We start from the raw sequence: 21,202 nt of genomic DNA on the forward strand, positions 1-21,202 counted from the left end.
GTGGTACTGTAAAAAAATCTTGCCCCCCTGCCTCAATGTCTATTAAAACAGAGCACATCTGGGGTAACTCACTGGCCCTTGTGCTGCTTCTGTGACTGCAAAAGCAGCTTGGCTGTGGAACAGGCGAAAGTCCTCCAGCTCTGAAAGCAAAGGTGCCTTTACCAGCAGAAGTCAAGTCACTGAGGACTTGAAGGGGAACAATGTCTGGAGAAAGGAACGTGGGAGCCCGCGGTGTTCAGAGCGACGCTGTCAGTCAGAACTCTGCCGCCTGGAAGCGAGCAGGCACACAGCACTCGCTCAGCGGCAGCAGCAGTAGTTGGGTGCTGCTGGCACCTGTGCGTATGCGAGAAAAGTACGTGCAACCTGTAACTGTCGTTTTATTTCCCCGCCAGGTCTGGGACCAGTCTTCAGTGTAAGTCTCAGCCAGACAAAGGTACTCATCGTGACCCGCAGGAAAAAAAAAGGAAATACACTGAGCATATGCACTCCATATGTCTGCTGCCCAGTTACCAAAACCATTCCTGGGCCCAAGCTAGCTCCGCCTCGGGAGACGTGACGCTTCTGAAGATTGTTCGCATCTCAGTTAATTTCTCTGCACTTTCCTGCACTCCTGTTTTTGCACTTTGTACTACTGTTACTCTTTCGAGCAGTTAATGAACTTTTTGTATTCACTTGGAGTCCCTAGTAGTTCATCAAGGAAATTAAACGGGACTAGAGTCCCACCCCAGGTCTTTAATGTGGTTAGCACCCCTTACCAGAGAATTGATCGTAGTTCTGAGACGTGCTGGGAATTCCTGACGGCCTGGAACCAGAAGGGCCGAGGTGAGTGAGCCTTTCGGTAGAAGGGGTGATTGGATATTCTCTACAGAACGCAAGACAAATTACTTCTGAGTAGTCTGTTCACCTGCCACTTCTGAAAGTTATTTTGTTCTCACTAAAATTGCTCTGGAGCAGCTCTGAGGGGGAGGGAAGAACCCTGCTTTAAAGGATCCCATGTGCCCGGCCCCGAGACAAAGTGCATTACCTATAAGCTACTGGGGTGTAAGACTTTATCCAGGTCTTCTGCATGACAGTTCACTGCATGCTGCTGCACCATCACTGGCTGCTCTCTCCTTTTAGGTTGCTTTGCTGAGTAGTGTAGTGTACCTCACTTGTAAATTAACCGAAACCTTTAGATTACGCTGCAAAATAACCGGTAATTACTCCGGAAATTTGGCAACGAAGAGTTAACAAGCCTTATTCTATGACAAGAATTACAGTCACGCTTGTGTCCTCCTCTCAGCATTGACCACGGTCCCCTCAGAAACGGCCCCGCGGTCCTGCCAGCCCCGCGTCCCCCGGGGCTGGCTCTTCCCGTCACCTGTACCTTGTCGTACAGTGAGACCCAAATGTCACGGCACAAGAGGATACTCACAATGAAGAGCTTTAGCGGTTACCGAACGCGCCTTCGCCTTTGCTTCCGCGTATCTAACCTCGAGCCGTTTATTGCTTTCTATTCTCTTTTGCTGTGAACACGAAGCAGAGAGCAAATGATTTTCAAAGCAGGTTTTGACCACGCAAGCTGCAATAGCAAGGTTCTAAGTGAACAACCATGTTCTTTACAACTGGAAAGAGCAAAACTGCATCCAATCTTCCCTTGGCCACACTCTTTTAAACTTCTGCTAGTCCCTTGCAAGCCTGTGCTAACCTGTTCTAGAAACCCATCATCAAAATTCAAATGCCTTGTCAGTGTCCTTTGGCGAGTTCCATGAATATTGTATTCCGTTCTCTTGTCTGTTGGGTTATTTTAGATCAGATGATTTGGCAGGAAACTGGCTGAAAGTTTGTGTCTCCTGGTCTGAGTATTTGGAAAGGTCACCGAGATCAGTCTTTAAATCTTTGCATCTCATGGAAGATCTTCAAGGCCTCAGAAAGGGGCTTGTTGAGTCCTGGAAGTGTATATCTTGTGTCTCGTTCGTGAAATGCTTCCTGCTATAGAAATAGCTCAAAGGACTGTACATATTTACAAGAAACTTTATATTCGTAACAAAAGGGAATTGAATTGGTTTCTACTTTTTTATTGTAAACTGTGCGTTTTTCAACACTAGCTTTTTGTTTTAATGGTGGTTGTGGACAGCCATCTTCCGACACTGGAGGGGCCTCAGCTTAGTCCTCCTCGCTCCCATGAAGAAATATTGTAACATTAAATTGCAGTCGAAGCTTGTTAGCATAAATGAGGTTTTAGGTCTCTAAAAGTACAGGATTTTTCTTCATTACCTTTTTCTTATTGACAAGGGAGGGAACCAGCGGGACAGTTCAACGCTCCACCTGGAAAGTATTGAACTTTGTTGTTGAACAATAACCAAATAAAACAAATAACTATCTTGACTGGCATGGTGACATGAACGCTTCCTTCTACGCAGAGCGACACTGAGCCGCCCTCCCCCTGCACCCGGCACGAGAGGCTGTGCAATCTATAGGCGTCAGAGCTTACCAAAGAGCTAACCTTGACCAGATTTAGCATTTTAATAGTGGTTATTCCCCGAAAAAGTACCATAAGTGGCTTCACAAAAACAAAGCTTGTTCATATGAACTAAAACAGGTGCATTTCTCCAAATATTTTACTATAGCAGCAGTCGGCTGCCGCCACCTACAGCTAAACTCTGCCCTCGCGTACTTAACCAGTGCTGCGGGCAGAGGCAGGACACGCGCGCGTGTCTGGGAAAACAGTCTCGCCCTGGTAAACCATCTTAATTAACAACAGTGTGATCTAACGACAGGTTTGGGATTCATCCCAGCAGTGTACTGGTAGCAAAGCGGACGGAGAGAAGTTACTCATCCCACCGCTGTAACATGCTGGTGCTTTAAGGCCTAATAGCTGCAACTTCAAAAAAAAAACAAACCACCACACATTCACAAACCAAGTCAGATGGAGTACAACCTGCAGAGTTACTGTACATCTTAACTTACACCTGCTGGGAAAACTTGCTAGATCAGACTTAAATGTAAATACATCTATTTTTAACTGAACCAGTTTTTACAGGGTCTGAAGTATTCTTTCACAGGAAGAGGTTTTTAATATTCACACTGCTGCCTACAGTAACTTAATTTGTCCTCCTACTGTTGAGTGTTTTGGGTTTTGTGCACAAACCCCCCCTTACTCCCAGCACCGGCCCCGGCGGAGGGGGTGTGGGCGGGTTACTAACAGCTCCTCTTACATTTCGGTCTACGTGACATTCTTCATGAAAACGCTCTACATCAACCCGAGCTGCTCGATTTCTCTCTTGTGCCTACCATCCGGTGTGTATGATGAAATGCTAACTTGTTAAATGTTCCTTTCTTTCTATTTTACTGTGCACAACGCATACTTACTCAAAGCTCATTGTTGCAGTCCTATGATGCATGATCAGAATTGTAACAAAACTGAAATAATCCAGAAACTGGTGGAGTAAAAAAAAAAAAAAAAAAAAAATTATTTATCCAGATTTTTGCTTACCAAGAACCCTGCCCAAATCCACCGTCGGCTCGCCCTCCACGCGCTGTGCTGACACGCGGGGGCAGGAGCGCTGGGGGGTGCCGCCTCGACAGGGGCTGTCAGGGCTCACTCCAGAGTCCCCAAACGACTGTGACAAAAGGCTCTGCATCTACCTTACAGGAATGCGCTCTCCTAGCAACAGCCGAGAATAAACCTAACAGCACAGACTGTGGGATGTGGGTGTGGAATGTAAGCGAGCTAATAAATCCAACACTTGATCCAGCTTTTGCCTTCGGAGGGATTTGATTCATCCCGTTACAGTGAGGGAACGCAGATTAACCTACTGCAGTCACCTGTCAAGCAGAAAACAACCTAGCAAAAAAACCCAACCCAAACCAAAAAGACCTCCCCCACCCACAGCAACCCCCCCAACCGGCCCCCCCCAGCCCCCCGCCCGCCCAGGGGGGCTCCCGCTGACGGAAGGGACGCGGGGGCTGAGGGGCAGCCGCCCCTCACCTGGGGAAGGCTGGGGCGGCGGGGAGACGTCCGCAAGGCCACGGGTGCCGGGGAACACGGCCCCGCCGTCCCCTGCCCTGCCCCTCGCCGGGAGAGGCCCCCCCCCCGGCCTCGCTCACCCCAACAAGCGGCGAAGGGTGGAGCGGTGCCCGAATGCGGGCTGGGACAAGCCCCGGGGGGGGTTTGCTGCTCACCGCCGGGGCCCCGCACCCTGGTTTCTGAGGCAAAGCAACCCCGCGTGGCTTGGGCTGCAAAAGCCACTGGCGCAGCGCTGGCTGCACACCGGGTACAAAGGGCCCTGTGCCATCTGGGACAAGGGCTATGTCACACTGAAAACTAACTAACAAACAAAAACCCCAAAACCCCTTCTATAAACAGGTTCTGTCCTGCGGTTCCACCATACCGACACCGATGAAAAGCCCGGCGCGAGTCATGCATATGTGTAACTGGAAAAAAGCCACAAAGCTTAGCAAGAACTAAGGCGACCGAGTCCGTCAGTCTTGCGTACTTTCACCTTCCTTTCTGTTCTCCATTTCTCAAAGTTTCTGCTTCTTTAGTCTTCGGCTTGTGAAAAATTTGTTTTGCAACTGAAAAAAAAAAAACAAAAACAAACCAAACTTATTAAGCTACCTCTAAGTTCCTCTTTTCTTCTAGCAAAAAATTAATTCTAGGTCATTCAAGTAAGAAACCTGTGCTATCATTTCCCTGCTGGCACTAAAAGCCCTTAAGAGGCCTCACGGCATGACTTCTGTCTGCCAATACATTCTCGCATTTACTTTTCTTCGCACACAGCTGAAAAATTCCTTCCAACACCACTCGCGTCTCCGCTGCTGACGCGTACCCTACCACACAGACCCACTCCTGCACGAGGCCTTCACCCGCTTCGCTTCCCCAGCACGGCAGCCGCGTTGTTGGGCATCCTGCAGCGCACCACGCGTCGCTATTTAACGCTGCTCAGTCATCGGGTGTCTCCATGGCAGGGAACTGACAAAGAGCGGCTGCGGCCACACATTTATCTACCAGCATCTGCTTCTGCATTCAAACTTCTAGGTGTTTTTGACGGAGCTTACGTTTCAACAAAAGGCAATCCTGTTAATTTACTGAACTGGAAACGTTCCAACCTGCTCTCCTTTTTCTGCTTTTGACGCATCTCTTTTTATTGCCCCGACGCAACCACAGCTCAAGCCCAAAGGAACCTCCAGGCCTCCCTGCTGCCCTGCAGGTACGCGCACCGACCCCGCACCCCGCCGCCTCTTCCCTGACCGCCTCACAAGTCAGCGTTTTCTGCTGCTGACACAAATTACCGAGGACGCAGGCCGTGGCGCTGCACAGCCCAATCCAGCGCCAGCCACGTGCCCGTGACAGCACAAACCATACGCAACCCGCAGTTACGCGCCATCGAGGAGAAAGGCTTGGGCGAAAAGGCCTGCCTTACGCCTGGCTGGCTGGAGCAGAGAAGCCGCCAGGAAGCTCGAGGCCAACACCAAGGTGTTCAGCCCTCAGGAAGTGACTGATGGAGTTTCCAAGCAACGGGACTCTTGTTCTCCTGTAAAGGTCACATCACCAATGCAAACTAACACCTCCCTCCTCTTCTTCACTGATGGACTGCAAGCAGACAAAGTGTTTCAAACTGCATCTATGAATGGAAAGATCGCACAACCCACCAAGGCATAAAACTGCAATCAATCAGGCAATCACAGGTTATAAAAAAATAACAGCTCGAGGAAGCTGAGGTTCCCAAAGGTGGGAAGGAAAATAACAAAGTGAGGCACCTGCTTTTCTTGAAAATGTTTTATTTGCTTCTAAAGAGGCTGAAAACAAAAGCAATTCCATATTTCAGGATACCAAACACTATCCATAGCACAGAATGAAGAAGGAGTTTTCAGAGAAAACCATTGCACTATACCCAGATCTGCCCAGGACATGCAGCAAGGCTAGCGAACAGAGCCAAGGAGGGCAAGCCACCCTTCCGCTGCGGCTGGTTCCGCTGAACGCTGCCGCTCTTATCCCCCCTCGAACTCCTTACCGATTTGCGCAGCGGGCTCTCCCCCGCAGCCGGGCGGGGGCTGGTTATCGTTGGCACAGTCACCGGCGCTCTCGGGCACCAAAAACTGAACAGCGGGAAGGCCCCAGCGGGTCACCTCCGGAGCTGGTTCCTCCAGGGCAGGCCCGAGGCACGCTGGCAGGCAGTTTTGCATTAATGTTGCACTTGTTTTGGGATAAAACAGGCTGCGCGTACCACGTACAGGCAACCTGGCGTTACTATAATCACTTAGAAAATAGAATAAAAAGTTGCAGAGATCCCCACAGCCCCGGCTGCGGAAGCAGCAGGGATTTTATACCCGGGGTGAAGGCTGCAAGCCGGAGCGCAGGCCCACCTCTAGCCCTGGGCACAGCGCTGCTGTATCCGGCATGCTGCAACTGCTTACGCCACGGGGCAAGTTTGGCCGCTGCGACACAGGTGACTTACAGCCACCTTCAGGCTGCTGCTGAAGAACGAATCCCTAAACTGAATACATTGATTTCCTTACAGCTACCCATCCCAGCTTAAGGAAGTCCTTATCAGTGACAGCAAGAGAAATTGGTTTCAAAAAGCAGATCACTGCAAGACAGATTTACGATTTACAGAAAAATCCAGCCATTAAAAACAATTGTCTTTACCAGAAATTCCACAGGGGAAAAGCTGTATTTCAATTCTCATGAAGAGAAAAACTACAGAGCTATTCACGGCAGAAACAGTGCGCTCCAGTCTACCGTAAAATAAAAATGAGCTTGTCGGTGGTTGTGTCACGGATTTTTGCCCAGAAAGGCTGCTACAAAAAGATCATCAACATTCACACTTATTTCAGCCACGCGAGTTTGGAACTTGCTACTGAAACAATTGCGTGTTTGATGAGTTACGACAGCAGTAACGGGCTTTTGCTGAGCGTTGAGGTCAAATAAGATTCCACGAGAATCCTGAACTTTCTAGAGTTCGGGCTGGCTTTTTTATTTCTTACAAGTCTGCCTCACTGCTCACGGTCTTGAATCTGTTGCCGCCCTCACGTTTTTCAGCCTAATTAAACTGGTGGTTTTTTAACTGAGCTGATAATGGGCACTGACACCTTTGCCATCTATCTAGTTGCCATGAAGCTGCCATCTCCAAGAACTTCCAAGGCGGGACTGGGAAAATAAGGCAAATATAGGAGAACTTGGAAGTCTCAAACAACACGAAATCAGAGTTCATTTGCTACAGCACAGAGCAGGAGTACATTTGGTTAAGAGAAGAATTTGTTTCTGAGACTGCACTGGCCCAGAACAATTGGTCCAAACTACTACGATGTTCATATTGGCTTGTACAGCAAAGTAGTCACGTATTTCTTCTTGTAACGATGCGTAGCACTAAGCACCATCACTCCATCCTACAGGAGATGGAAAACAAGTGAGCATATTACGTGCTTATCTAAAAGCTGCAAGCGTGAAGAACACGCCCTGGCCTCTCACCTTGATAGAAAGCGCGTAGAGGTGGTTCAGCATGACATGGTTGGGTTCAGGGAGTAGAGCGGGATCGCACTGGGAAAAAGAGAAAGTGAGAGAGTGTGAAAATAACAGAACTCACAGTTTACTCATCACAGCTGATGGGTGATAAACACCGCCTGTAATTAGCCAAACCCTTAAACACATCACACTACTTCTTACGCTGAGTCCATCAACAAATGTAGACGAAGTTTCAGAACAACCCAAGATCCGTCCAGGGTGAAACCCTCTGCATCCTCACTGCGATCGTGAAACAGCCCCCAATTATTTCTTACGTGCTTCTGACATTTTAATAGTGTTGCAGTGGGAAGATTAGGGCTTCTGGGAGGAAAATAGCAATCTAGTTTTCTTTTCAATTTTGAAGAGAGCGAAGTAGAAAAATAAATTTACTTCAGATAGATCTATCTGGACATATGTAATAAGGAATTTACCAACATGGCAACTATTCTAAGGTTTTTCCTTGCCTGTCCCCTGACTGTCCCCAGGTTTTTCCCCATCTGTTCCCACCCTCAAGGCCCTTATTCAGCAAAACAAACTCAGGTACTCACAGAAATGCCAGTGTCCTTATTCAGGATGACCTGCAGCAGGTGGGGGGGGAGAATAGGCGGTGATTTAAAGCGCTCCTCTGCCTTACAAACATAGGGCTCCTGGTGGTACGGTCCTGGGGGTGAACTTGACAGCTCTGCCAGAGAGATGTGAGGTATTTATTCTTAAATAGTCTGTAAGAATAGATGCTCTTTATAGGTACGCTTTTACCGGTATTCCAAGTCGATTTTCACATCCAGGAACATACGGCCAAAAGAAATCAATGGGATGTAAGTACAAGAATTGCAGCAGCTGGTGCAGTGCCAGAGGATCAGTCACTGCCCAAGAAGTGATTTAAGGTGTCCAAAGTCTGTCTGACTTGAGACTCGCTGTGAAGACGCGGGAGGTGGCGTTCTGAGGGCCCTACCGCACTCCAGAACTTCACTGTCATCTCTGCCCAGCTTTCTCCAGCAAACACTTAACAGTAAACATTGCTCCACAACGTTACCCCCGAGGGGAGCACTAAAAGCACGGTACGCACATGTAAAAGGCAGGTATTATTCCTGTGCAGGGACAGGGTAATAGAAAGAGCTCTTCAGAGTCTAAAGCAACATAAGGAAAGGCTGTTACAGCACGTGAGGGGAAGGCATCTACTAGAATCTCCTCTTGGCTTCTTGCACTGTCCAAGTCTCACAAATCGCACTCTTTCTCCAAAAAAGCTTTGTCGAGGGGAAAGCGGCATATAGCAAAAATCAACCAAATGCACCTCCTGCCTCAGATTCAAAGGACAGGTCTTCTGAAGGAGGGCTTAAGGTACTGTTTCAATCGTGGTCTCCATCCCTACAAAGGTCTATAAAGAACAGGTGGCAAATCTCAGAGATGACTCAAGCTAAATCTTACCTCTCTTCCGTTACACTGGAATGTGAAACGTAAGGCAAAAATAGCATTTCTGCATTATTCTAAGATATAGATCATTTACACTAAACTGCGAGGATATATCATATTCCTGAGCCTGTGTTAGCACTATTAAGATGCACCTAATTTCTACCTGCACTCTGTCAAAGGATTCCTGCTTTATGCGTTCCACATTCTTCCTTTGTGCATTTGTGATTCCTGCACACGTCCACAGGGCCTGACAAAAGTGGAGATTAATCTACACTGGAGCTTTAACTCCAGATAAAAAGGAAGATGGAAATTTTAATAGCTCTAAAAAGTGTGATATAAGATTATCAGTATGCTCATACCAGACATGTCTGAACATTTTTGGGAGTCCACCATCAAAGCATCGAATACTTCAAAGTCAGTTTTCTTCACCTGTATGATGTTGTTGACGGTACCTAGCTGGCTGGTTACTACTGGCTAGGAAGAAACAATAAAGAAACAGAATAAAAAAAGCTTGCAGGCCTGTCAGATTCTCAAAACCACACAGTCAGCATTACCAAGAACGAGATATATTGCTTTTAAAATATGCTAGTACCAGGTATGAAAAGAGCCCACCGTTGCTCAAGCCAGCGTTAGGTTAAGGGCAAGCGCAGGATTTAGGACTGGGAGGGATGCATGTCAGTTCGACCTGCTAGGTCCACAGCACTTGATAAATTCTTGGGCTATAGATAAGGCTAAGATCAGGTTTGGGCTAAAGTGAACAGTGAGGACACAAGGAGGCAAGCTTTACTTTTAGCTTCTACAGGCCTTTCAGAGCCAGGCTAAGGTCTGCACGGCCTGATGTAGGACAGAGCACGGTTGGTGTCGCTGGTTTACTGCTGAAGCTAAGACGAAAATCTAGGGCAGAGAGTTCTAACAGCTACGTTTACTGCAAGGTAAATTCTGCGAGGTTTGCCGAGATGGCAAGAAGACTGGAACCAGCAACAGTGAACGATTAACTCTGAAGCAGGTAGGGACGGCTGGGCAGCTAGGATTAAAGGTCGTTTTATAGCCGAGGAGGAGGAAAAGGCCTGGTAGATTTTGGCACAATTACTGGACTATGAAAATATCTAGAGCAGCAATAGCAACGTTCTGGCACAGATAGCAAGTACAGCACAGAGAGACTTGGGCTGTCAGCAATGCTACAGTCCTTTAAGAGACAGTTTGGCACCAGACAACAAAAGCTCCCCATCTCTTATAAACCAATACCAAGAGATGTTGTCACCCATTTGTAGCCTCCTGTCCTTTCAGGCTGCCAGTCCGATGCCACCACCTAGGCCAGCTGGGATCAGAAATCTCTCTCTCACCAGCTTACAAAGTCAGTTTCTGTTGTTAACGTTCTCTCTGAAACAGCCAGCTATGGCTAGAGAAACCAGCCAGTTTCTCAGCTTCGGATACCTCAACGAATACATACAGTGAGCCGAAGAAAACATTACCTCTGAAGGATCGTGCGTCCACTGCCCATCCACAAAGAACTTGTATTGGTGCTCTCCTTCTGGCAGGTCCAGGATTGCCACAAAGTTATTGTGACTGGAATTTAAGACAAACAATCAGCCCTGAAACATTCTGAAAAGTACATCAATCTATAACCTGTGACAAACACTGTAACACAGAATACAAGCCTTCTTAACATGCAAAAACTTAAAACATCAGTGCCACATTTAAAAGAATCTCGTGCAATCTAAAGGTAAAGAATCAAACTAAGGTAAATGTTAACGATCATTTCTTCTGTGACAGCAAGCCCAACACATCTAGTATCACATTCCTGGCATCAAGGAACTGGCACTGAGCTTTTGTAAAGTCACATCTTCACATTACTTGTTAGTATGCGAGACCTCATTTTATCTGCGAGACTCCTGTTGATGGAACAAAATCAGCTTACTCATATTTCCTGGCCTTTCAGAACTTGCCATCGTAAATTGCATTTCACAAACGCCTATGAAATAAATGAACAATGACTAGAAGATGAAAGCAGCAACTCAATACTTCTGAGTTACTGTGGGTCTGAAGAGCTGCTGCTTGGTAATTTTGATACTCCCGGGCCGTGAACTTCCTGATTCTTCAGAAGTCTTTACCAGCATCTCAAAGAAGCTGAGAAACAGCTGATGCTATGTGAACAGTTCAAACAGGCCACACAATGCCAGTATCCTTCTTTACTTCTTCTCCGGTAAGGAGCGCAAGCATACCACCACGGAGCTGGATTTGAAATTCCAGTTTGGAATAATGAACTCTTCTACTTGAGCATATTTGATTCAGTAACAGGATTTTATCCAGCCTCTAAGGAGGTGCAAATATCTGCTTTCCCAGAATACCTAATCTGACAAGAGATAAACCTGTCCTTTTTTTTTGGTAAAAAGACATTTTCACCCTTCTTCCAGATTCATTTCACCATTTCCCATCTCCTGGACTTTCTACTTAGAATAACAATACTACTGATGTTCCACTGGCCTTTTTTCCAGCTCCTGTCTTGATCGCTTATTTCACATTGTTCATACACAGAACAATCCTCCCACACCATTTCATCAGGCCACTAGGCTCCTCTCTCAAGTTTCCTAAGGAATTCAGACGCTTCTGCGACAACGACAATGCAGGTAGCCACTCGCTGAGATGAGAAACACCAGAAACTGGCAGGAGACCAATCGTGCATGGATGTGTCATCGTTGACAGACAACAGGGCTCAGATGAACAGTTAAATTCAGACTCTCTAGCACCCATTAATTTTTAAATTTTTGAAAAAAACATTGGTTTAAATTAAATACTTACTCAGGTACAGAATTAAGCAGAGCTTCAGAGCTCTCTGGCAGGAAAAAGCACTTAGTACCTGAACACAGATTTACTCTCTCGTTCATGTAGCTTACCAGCAGGTAACCCAGGCTCAGAATTTCCTAAGCAGAATCTGGACCCTTTCGGCTGGGCAAAAGCCAACGATGTGGTAAGAAAGTACATCTGCCATCAGAGACGCTGTGCTTAAAAGCAGCTTCACCTTATACACCCCAACTTTATCCCAGGTAGCAGACTGTGCAACAAGGATCGTTTTGGGTCATTCACGCATGATGCCTAGTGAACAAATCACTCCTTCAAAACTGACACACAGATCAACTTTCATCCTGTGCGATCCAGGAATCAAAAAGTCAGATTCTCATCAAGGGTTTGAGAAGAGAAGCAGGAAAGTGGTAAATCCAAGCACAGTACCAATCTATCAGCTGATCACCTTTCTCACTGCACTTAGCATTCCCCGTCCATGGGGAATATCGCCGATGCAATGGCAGTTTATTACCTCCTTGTCAGAGGAATTTTACTCCAGTTGTTGAAGGACCCAGATAAATAAACTTCTTTCCCTCCTCCAGTCCAGCGAAAGACTGTTGGTCGAGCTTGAGTGGGAGTTTTATCGTTCACTTCCAGATCTTGTTGCCAAGCTAGGAATTCTTCTTTCTCCAATGGAGCCTACAAGTACAATGTCTTAATCAAAAGGAATTCTTTCCTAGCAGACTTAGAAAACCTGTATTTTACTGAAGGCATTTTTACACTCAGGCACAATTCTCTAAGGTACAAGTCTACAAGTAGTTTTTGCCGGATGGAGATTAGAAACTGCATTTCTAGATGCTCGTCACAAATTCAGTTGCACAAATTCTGCAAAGATGTTGAAGCCTTTAAATTTGCAGAAAGATTGGAAGGCAAAATAATCCCCCTCCCCCCAGCCTAAACTAGGTTAAAAAGAAATGACTTGAGCTCACAAGAGTTTTCAAGATACACAGATGCAAGAAGAGGAAGAAAAATAATTAAGAAGAAATACACTTAAGAAGCATTTAAATCATACAAATACCGTAGGCACAAAATCTGTAGTTGGCAGAAAGATTATGAGTCGTCTGTAGGAAACAGCTCTGTCCAACGGTCAAAATCTAAGCGTAATTTTCTGTTAGATATTCTTTTGAAACATGATACGCAGCAAGACATTTCTAACAATCCATCTAATACTGAGCAAAAATCCAGTTAACAGATCTTTTAATATGGAAAATAATAAACGAGTAAAACGTCACTGGTGACAGCAAGAGCATTAAGGATCCGAAGGAAGCTGGAGCACTGTACCTAGAACTGGGGAAGAGCTTTGAGCCAGTTACATTTTAGTTTTTTTACAATTAATTCTTGCTGGAAACACTAACGTTATACTCATTATATCTGCCTGGATGTCAATGTGGTATCTCTCCTTAGCATGAGAAGCAAGGGAGACAGTTTTGTGCGTAAACTCAACGACAGAATTACTGCAGATTGCTAACAGCACCCCAACTGGACAGCATTCCCAAGCGAGTAATGCTAGAAGACAAAAGCAACCCAGCAATACCTTCATTTCCTCCGAATGGAACAAGTCTGCATCTTCAGGACTGTCCATTAAAATTTTTGGTCTATCACCGTCTTTCGTACTGATGGCTCCTCCTGAGTTGTCACCTCGGGATGCCTTATGCCCATGACGCTCCAGTCCTGCTCGCTCACTGCTTGTGTTCCCCATTTTTAAGGGCCTAAAAGAGCAGGAAAAGCCAGATTAGCACATGTACTTTTGAAGGCAGAACACCAGCAGGCAGGAAAGCCCGCCCATCAGTAGACCTGGGCTCTGCTTCTGAGTTGAAGAGTCTAAGAAACTTGATTACCCCAAAATGCTGGCATCCTAAAATTGTATCACGCTCAGAACAAAGACACTAAATGACAATTTTTAGCTACTCTTAATAACGTGCTACAGTTCCACATCCTAGCATCTCTGCAAGAGCCAGCTACTCAAAAAGTTGAACAAGCAGGTACCCGTCACGGCAGCACACTGGTATTCTGTCTGCCCGAGCTAAGTGCTTGTTCTTCTGTCTTCTGAATACCTGTACATATAACGCTCTACCGCACCAGCTGAAACATCAGTAGAACTTTCTGTCAGCATGCTTCAAAAAACCAGCCTACTAGAAATGCGACTCTGCTAGAATATAAGGTTATCTCAGGTGGCAACCTGCCGGGGGGATCCTTGCAGCAGCCGGCTGCGGCTCTAAGGCAGCAACAGCCCAGCCCCGCTGATGCTCCACTGGATGCTTCCTCCAGCCTCCGCTTCCCTCTGGGAGAGGCAGGGGCCTGCTGTGCAAGAAACGCAACGCTGCCTCCCGCTCCATAACCCTTGAGGCCACATCCACGGGCAGAAGCGATGAGACTGGACGCGCATACTGCATCTTATCTAAAAGACTACTTGTAGGTGAAGAGCGACGACTTAGAGGTGGCCGAGGGGGCCGTGAGGAACCGTACAAACAGGGCCTTGCCGAGCGCCCAGCAGGGTTCAAGTACGGTTGTGGGATGTTGCCCTGTTTCCTGTAAACTCAAATTACGGACGTTGCCCAGCTTTCAACTGTAGAGATCTCAGCTCAGTTGCAACCTGAAACCCGCCTCAGCATGCGTGACTTCACTAAACAAATAAATAATTTAACTGGTGTGATAAAAAATAGGCGTACGTGCAAAAGCTAACTGGCTACGTGAAACTGCAACAGCTTTGAGCGTTCCGTCTCCCCGTTAAAGGGCGACTCGCTGGCTCTGCGAGACGGACTTCTGGGAAGGCCGGAATGACACCGAGCAGCGGCCGAAGCCCCAGCAGCAAACGCAGCCGTGCACCGCACCCGCCGAGCCGATCCGCGCCCCGAGGCGGGCAGCCGCAGCCCCGCCGGGCACACCGGCGGACGGCACAGCTCCCCGGCAGCGCCTTCCAGAGGCCGCCGGGGCTGCAGCCGCCCGGCACCCCCGCGCACCGGGCGGACCACTCGCTCCTGGCGCGGAGGCAAAGCCGAGGGGCGCCGGGGCGCCACAGCACCCACCAGGCCCCCGCCTCTGCCCCGCTCCCGAACCCACCTCCCGCCGCCGCAGCCCGCCGCCGCTCCTCCGCCGCTTCCGCTTCCGCCCGGCAGCGCCCGGGCTGCCGCCCCGGGGGAACCCGAGCCCGGCGCGCAGGTTCCGAGGCCGCCCCCCGCCCCACCCCATGCAGGCGGCCCTCGGGGCCGGCGCCGGGCGCTCTGGGGCCGGGCAGCCTCCGGGCGGCGCCCCCCCGGGCCCTGCGCCGACGGACCGCGACTGCTAAACCGGTGCCTCAGGTACGAGGCCAGTAGCGAAGCACGGTGGCTCTCTGGCGGCCTCTCAGGGCTGCTTTCTCCAAACCACCACCACAAGGAGGTTGCGGGTGAGCTCAGAACTGCAGATGAGCGAGCGCTGGGACGCTGCAACGCGGCAATACACGCGTGTCCCCTCTTCGTGAAAGGGGAGGAGAGCCAGCTGCACGGCTGCTGCCCTTAGCTGGGCAAAGCAGGCTCTGAAAGCACCAGCACACGGCTGTCTCTCCTCTGAGGAAGCACAGATGGAAATTTAAGTCCTTAACTGATAAACGTTTCCCAAATTAAATTACGCTCATCTATTTCTCTAACATATTTCTCTAACATATTTCTCTAACATATTTCTCTAACATATTTCTCTAACATATTTCTCTAACATATTTCTCTAACATATTTCTCTAACATATTTCTCTAAGCAGTCTCGTTTTACCCTTTGCTCTTCATCAGCTGTCGCTGTCTTTCTTCTACTTTTCTAACAGGCAGCCGCAGGCTCCTGGGTCGGCAGTTCTCTTTACAAGGAAATTGTTGGGTTTTTTTCTTAACCAATCGAAGCAACCTGCAAACAGACAGAAGGATTCCTACCACATGGAAGTCTATCCTTGTGGCATGCTGCTATGTTGTGGGAAGAATTCTGCCGGGATAGACGGATTCACCGTGCCTAACCGCGAGCGCACGGCTGGCTCCCGCGCTATGTTTTGAGGAACAGCTGCTCCCAGTTGCTCTCACGGGTAGAATACCTCGGCCCGGGCCAGCGGGGGAGCGAGGGGAATGCCTGTGGGCAGCTCTTCCCCAGCCCCTGCAGAGCACTCACCCCGCTATAAAATGCAGCTGTTGTTATTTTGCTATTTCACACAGCTTAGCACTCCTAAATTCTTTGTCTCCAAACCCGATTGTTCTGTCCTCCCCGGTTCTTTTTTGGCCAGCACCAACGCACGTGCCTCTGCGTGTGCTGGTTCTGCCTGCAGAACCGTCTCCAGCGTAGGCTGGAGATGCACGCTACCACGTCTTGTCCAGCACTTGCCCAGCAGGACCATTGTGACCATCTGCACAACAGCCAGGCAGACTCGCTGCAAGCAACGGTACCTTCCATTTGGGGCCCATCCTCGCTTCTTTGCAATGGTGTTTGTTACTTCTAAAAACCACGGATAGATAATAAACTGCAGGATAAGGACTGCTAATAGCTCATGGGGTTGCAGTAACTAATCTATGGTCGGTCCAAGCATTCAATTCAAAGTTCTGGTATTAAAATGTGATGGTTCCTCCCTCCACAGTGATGAACCACCCATCCATGGCGTGCTACATACCAAAACCTTTGGGAGTTACTGGCCTGTGGACAGGACAGAGGCAATGGACACAGGCATCTCAGCTTTTTGGTGGCTGGGCTTCGCTGTTGCTGCCTTCTCCTCCCTCTTTTCACCGTGACTGCTTCCTCTTCAACCCCGATTCTCGTCTTCCCTCACTGTGTAGTACAGTCCTAGAGCCATCAGCCTGTAACTCTTTTTGTGAGGTGCCTGGTCCCTGTGAATCGTGAGGGCTGGATGACATTACACCAGGAACAACGAGTCTTACGTGGGGGGGCTTACCGCTGCCGCCCACCGAATCGTCACCCTGCCTGCTCACGGGCACGCCTGTACGCGCGGGCCTCGCTGGAGTGCTGTTTTCTCCTGTCAGCTGGAGTGGGAGCTCAGTTCCCTTACAGCTGTTAACGCAGCTGTATGGAAACACCTACCGATGCAGATGTGGGAAGCGAGAGATCAGCTGAAGACATGCCACGAGGGCCTGGCCGAGCTCATCCACCCCCCTATTTTCTGGAACCCTGGAGCTTTGCTCCTCCCTTTAACAGCATCTGTGACTTTTTGCCTCCTTCCACGCTCTGCAACCTGAAGGGCATAAAACCTCCCGCTCTTCCGCTCCATCCAGGAGCAGCCTCCACGTTCCAAAGGAAGACTACAAAATACCTTTTCTACTCCTGTCCCTTTACATACCTGTCTTAACCTTCCTTTGCTTACTGCCAGATGAGGATGTAATGGACGGGGAGCTGGTTCACAGTCTTCCATCAAGACTTCCATGTGTCACAAACGAGGCTCCCGGTTAACTTCCCTAGTGAGAATGCCAGAGGTGTCACTTGCCATTGAAATAACTGATCACGACAACTCTCTCTAGTTTTCTGAACTCTCATCTCTCTCAGGCGGGGCACGCAGCAACAGGCCGCTTCGGCTGAGCCCTCGCTAAGCACTCCTGACATTGGTACCAGAATAATTTGTTCCTTCGTTGTTTAGCTGTGTACATTGCCTTACAATTTCGGGGGATGCCCAAGAATTGTGACTGTAAGCATTTTCAGTGAGAAGGAGAAAAAGAACTAGATAAAAATCTCCTTCTTGCCTCTGACTCTAACTGCCAGCATAACCTTCACGAAGACTCTTAATCACTTTTGCCTTTAGCTATTAGCTTTCCATCACCCAAAGGAAGGTGATGCTAGGTTGGGTGAATATTGCAAAATCTTTTAGTTAAATACAAATTCAGAACTGCAGATTATTTTGTTCTGGTGTATTCAGGACCCTGCTTGTGTTCACTACCCACATTTCCACGGAACAAATACCTTAAGTAAACGCTAAATTTAGACATCACAAAAACAAATACAGAATTTTGTTATTAGCAATCACAACAACAATGTGAATGCCCTAGGATTTGTGGTTGTCTGCTCAGGAAAAAGAAGTGGTATCATGGAAATTGTACGGTGAATCACAACAACAGTTTGAATTGCAAATGGCAGGCTGGAGGGTTAAAGGATCAGGGGAAAATGTAACTGAATAATTTTGAATAAGAAATTCCCTTGGAAAAAAAAAAAAAGCACAGTCCACTTTCAGGCTGTCCACAACCCATAAGACGAGATAAAAGTACTCGATTAAATGCTGTATCAGGTATCATGACTGTGCTACACCACCTCATAGGGCAATGCGAGGTTTTAAGAGGAGATGCTTGTAAAACACCTGCAGGATACAAAGAGCCCCAGTCTCCGTGTTATTCACCATGTCTCTAGCCACAAGCAAAGGCCAGCTCCTTTTTCCCTTACTCACATCTACCTTCTTTAATAAACATGAACTAGACGTGGCCTGACTATTAGAACTCACACAGAGAACCTTACTCAGAAGTTAATTTTAAGGCATTTTGGTTCTCGGCTCATCAGACCATGGGACTCAGCAGAGTCTGTCAAAGTTCTAACAAGCATGACAGAGCACTTTTGGCGCTGCACAGGGTGAGGGGTCAAGTGAAGTGACATCTTACAACTGAGTCATTCTACCCCCTTGGAGATATCACTTACCGTCTGTCTTCAGCAGCTGACTCATTTTTAAGAAAGTAAGGACCAAACAGGATAGATCTGAGGGCAGGAGACACCTGTGTCAGGGAAATGTATGTCTCTGATTAACTGGGGTGAGGAATGGCCTTACAAACCTTTCAGGCACAAAATGTCGAAGCTAAACTCTTGTGCTAGCCCCAAGGAAGGGATTGGCACTCACCAACTACTTGTGCTCTAGGCCAGAATCTCCTTTTCACTCTTCGGATTATCTCCTGGAGTTAGTTAAAATCAAAAGGCAATTAAGCCCCCACTGAACACTGGCTGAGATACGTGCACAGCAGGCTGCCATGGCTCACCGTTACCACACAGCTGCTCTGGTCTGCATCCCTTCGTTTCAGTGGAGTTTCCCCTTCTCTTACCCCAGAGTATGTGTTGAAACAGAAATGCAGTGGCCTAAAGCCTCAGACTGTGCAGTTTAAAGTCCTGATGAATCCGCTGATATCTGGCAAAGTTCTTTTTCCTTGATGTGATGCAAGCTTATTTAGCCAAAGAGAAGTCATTGCAAGCGAAGTGGAAGCTGACTCAGCCCTACAGCTAGATACGACAAAAACAGAAGAGCCATCCTCAGTCATGAGCTGGTAGATCAAATTCAGACATGCCATAAATCACATTACAAAGGACACATGAGCAAGTGCTTCTTGTAGCTTCTGTGCCATGGAGAGTGAGTTAGGTGGTAACAGCAGCAGAACTTATCCTAGAGTTCAAGACAGGATAAATTTAACTGCAGAAACCTTGCGGTTAAATTTCTTACTATAACCTTCCTTTCTACCTTGGGCTCCCAAGTTTGTTCCTCCATCTTTACGCTGGCTGAGTGATCTGTTTCCAAACCCCCTCCTCCTTTTAGGTCACTTCTGAATTTAGCCCATTTTGCCAGGCTGCCAGGGAGTGATGCAGAGGAAGCTGGGCAGCCTCCTTAAAGGCTCACTCACATTTCAGGGACACATGCCGTCGCTGTGCATGCAGAACATGCCGTTGTGCTTGGGAAACGGAAAATTGTGAGCACACGTAAAAATCACTCATAGACCACTGCATCGCTTCTTGACTCTGCTACTCCAATATAATGCTGCACACCTTCAGAGATCTACTAATTAAAAACGAGGTTGGAGATGGGAGGATAGTAGAGGAAACCAACGTTCAAGTAGTGTTTCAGCGTGAAGGTACTGCCCAGGAAAGACCGCGGGCTCAGTCTCAGAAGGGCTGTGGGTTAGGCAGCAGCCATGCAAACCACCCGGCACAGGCCTTCTGACGTCTCTGACTTTGCCTGGAGGTAACTCCTCCGAAGTCAGGGTAGGTTCCACATCTACTCAGCTTCCTCTTAAGTTTACTCCATTGTCAGGAGCGAAGGTTTAGCGACATGGACTCTTCCCTCCACGAAACAACACATTCTGTAAAGGCTCCTGAACAGCTGTCAGGTAACCAGGATGTGGCTTACCAGCTTGGCCCCAAATCAATCCAGTGACTTTCTTTGTATTTCAATCTTACTTGCCTTGGGGAATCCAGTCCTTCCAACGCATCCTCTTGTGCACATGTGCACACACAATGCACACAAAGTCAAAACTAACTGGGAAGATGACCCAGTTTCTCTACTACTGATGCAAATCAGTAACAAAATCCATCTTAAATAACTGGTAGACAAAGTTAGGGTCCAGGTAAGGAAATGAGCCTAGAGAGAGATGCCTGCACCCTGTTCCAGCAGATGCATCTGGACTGATTCTGACAGCAATGGACACCGTGAGAGCAATCAGATACAACCTATCACCAGGCTGAGAGGCACAACACAGTTCACACTGTGAGCACATATCCAAAGATACAGGTACAAAAGCAATAGCTTCTGGAGCCTCGAGCCACACTGTTACACGGATTGTGGTTACAACCACATAAATTGAAGAGCCAGTGTAGATCTTCAAGTCACAAGCTGTAAACTCCTGGGTGTGCCTGCAGGGAGGCACCCTAAGAATTTAATTTCATATTGTCCCCTTGATGGTTTTTTTTTCTGCTGTGCAATCTGATGAAACATACACCACATTTTGTTTAAGTGTCTGGCTGACCCCCTTCGTACGGCAGCAAAGAAACTCCTCTTATATTTAGAAGCCCTCTTCTAGGGTTACATATCAAGATACGTGCACACTGCTGTTTTGCAGAATGCAGCTGCCCTGTAAGAAGCGAAAGATGCTAACATGATCCAGGAGCTGAGGCCAGCAATTTCAAGTTTCCATCTGTCTCTGCCTGTAATACATGCAGGAAGGAAAAGGGAGCTGGACTTCAGGCATCAGTTGGTGCCTTCAGCACGCAGGAAGACAACATCAAAAAACAGAAGCCTGGAGCAGCTTTGTGGAAGGGAGACTCTGTTCACCTGCCCAGGACACAGACGTTGAGTTGAAATATGTTTTACTGCTCCCCCTCCCCCCCATTTAATGAAAAAACATCATTCATCGCATACATATGACAGCTCTTTTTTTCCCCCCCCACCAAAAAATAGTAGATGCAATGCAGAATAATAATGGGCCAAATCCAAATCTACATGCATGACGATGAAGAACAGGTAATTTCCAGAGCCTGTCATAAATAATGAAATTTGTTTATATGCCCCTCAAAATATAAAGCAGGCACTAATTCCTCAGTCAGACAACTGCATTCTGCCACTGCTGTCACCAGGGGTCTTGCTGATTTGGGCAGTAAAATGTCATTTAGCTTCCCTATGTTTGATACCTCACTTCGTATGGCGCTGTCACACCTACAACAGAATGAGTTGGCTGTGCAAGGACCATATTCATTTCCAGCACAGGCTGTGTT

The 21,202-nt window shown here is 47.8% G+C and overlaps 2 protein-coding genes across 18 annotated transcripts in view; one reads left to right on the forward strand and one right to left on the reverse strand.

Moving 5' to 3' along the window:
• CIT (citron rho-interacting serine/threonine kinase) overlaps positions 1–2,367 on the forward strand; it is a 72,366-nt gene extending 69,999 nt beyond the window's left edge. For all 9 annotated transcript variants that reach the window (XM_087768686.1, XM_087768688.1, XM_087768692.1 and 6 more), the window contains one exon: positions 393–2,367. In XM_087768686.1, coding sequence (XP_087624812.1) covers positions 393–416 — 24 coding nt within the window. In that variant the 3' untranslated portion in view covers positions 417–2,367. The remainder of the gene's footprint in view (positions 1–392) is intronic.
• PRKAB1 (protein kinase AMP-activated non-catalytic subunit beta 1) lies at positions 2,042–14,920 on the reverse strand. Of its 9 annotated transcripts, XR_015707216.1 has the most exons (11): positions 14,798–14,920; positions 13,272–13,446; positions 12,210–12,376; positions 10,369–10,462; positions 9,256–9,370; positions 8,035–8,168; positions 7,454–7,522; positions 4,374–4,557; positions 3,352–3,807; positions 2,257–2,307; positions 2,042–2,158 (listed from the first exon to the last, which is right to left on the reverse strand). XR_015707216.1 is itself a non-coding variant. In XM_087768698.1 (9 exons), exons 2-8 carry the CDS (start codon positions 13,434–13,436, stop codon positions 4,507–4,509), a joined length of 795 nt encoding a protein of 264 aa, XP_087624824.1. In that variant the 5' UTR covers positions 13,437–13,446; positions 14,798–14,920; the 3' UTR covers positions 2,508–3,419; positions 4,479–4,506. The 9 variants fall into 9 exon arrangements, 3 of the variants coding, with proteins under 3 accessions (XP_087624824.1, XP_087624822.1, XP_087624823.1); XR_015707215.1 differs by lacking the exon at positions 2,042–2,158 and having other exon boundaries at positions 2,169–2,307; positions 3,352–3,419; positions 4,485–4,557; XR_015707213.1 differs by lacking the exon at positions 2,042–2,158 and having other exon boundaries at positions 2,169–2,307; positions 3,352–3,419; positions 4,479–4,557.
• Positions 14,921–21,202: the final 6,282 nt, after the last annotated feature.

Source organism: Nipponia nippon, unplaced genomic scaffold (assembly GCF_047370975.1).
Source record: "Nipponia nippon isolate SJK-2023a ecotype South Korea unplaced genomic scaffold, ASM4737097v1 scaffold_30, whole genome shotgun sequence".
Taxonomy (NCBI): Eukaryota; Metazoa; Chordata; class Aves; order Pelecaniformes; family Threskiornithidae; genus Nipponia; species Nipponia nippon.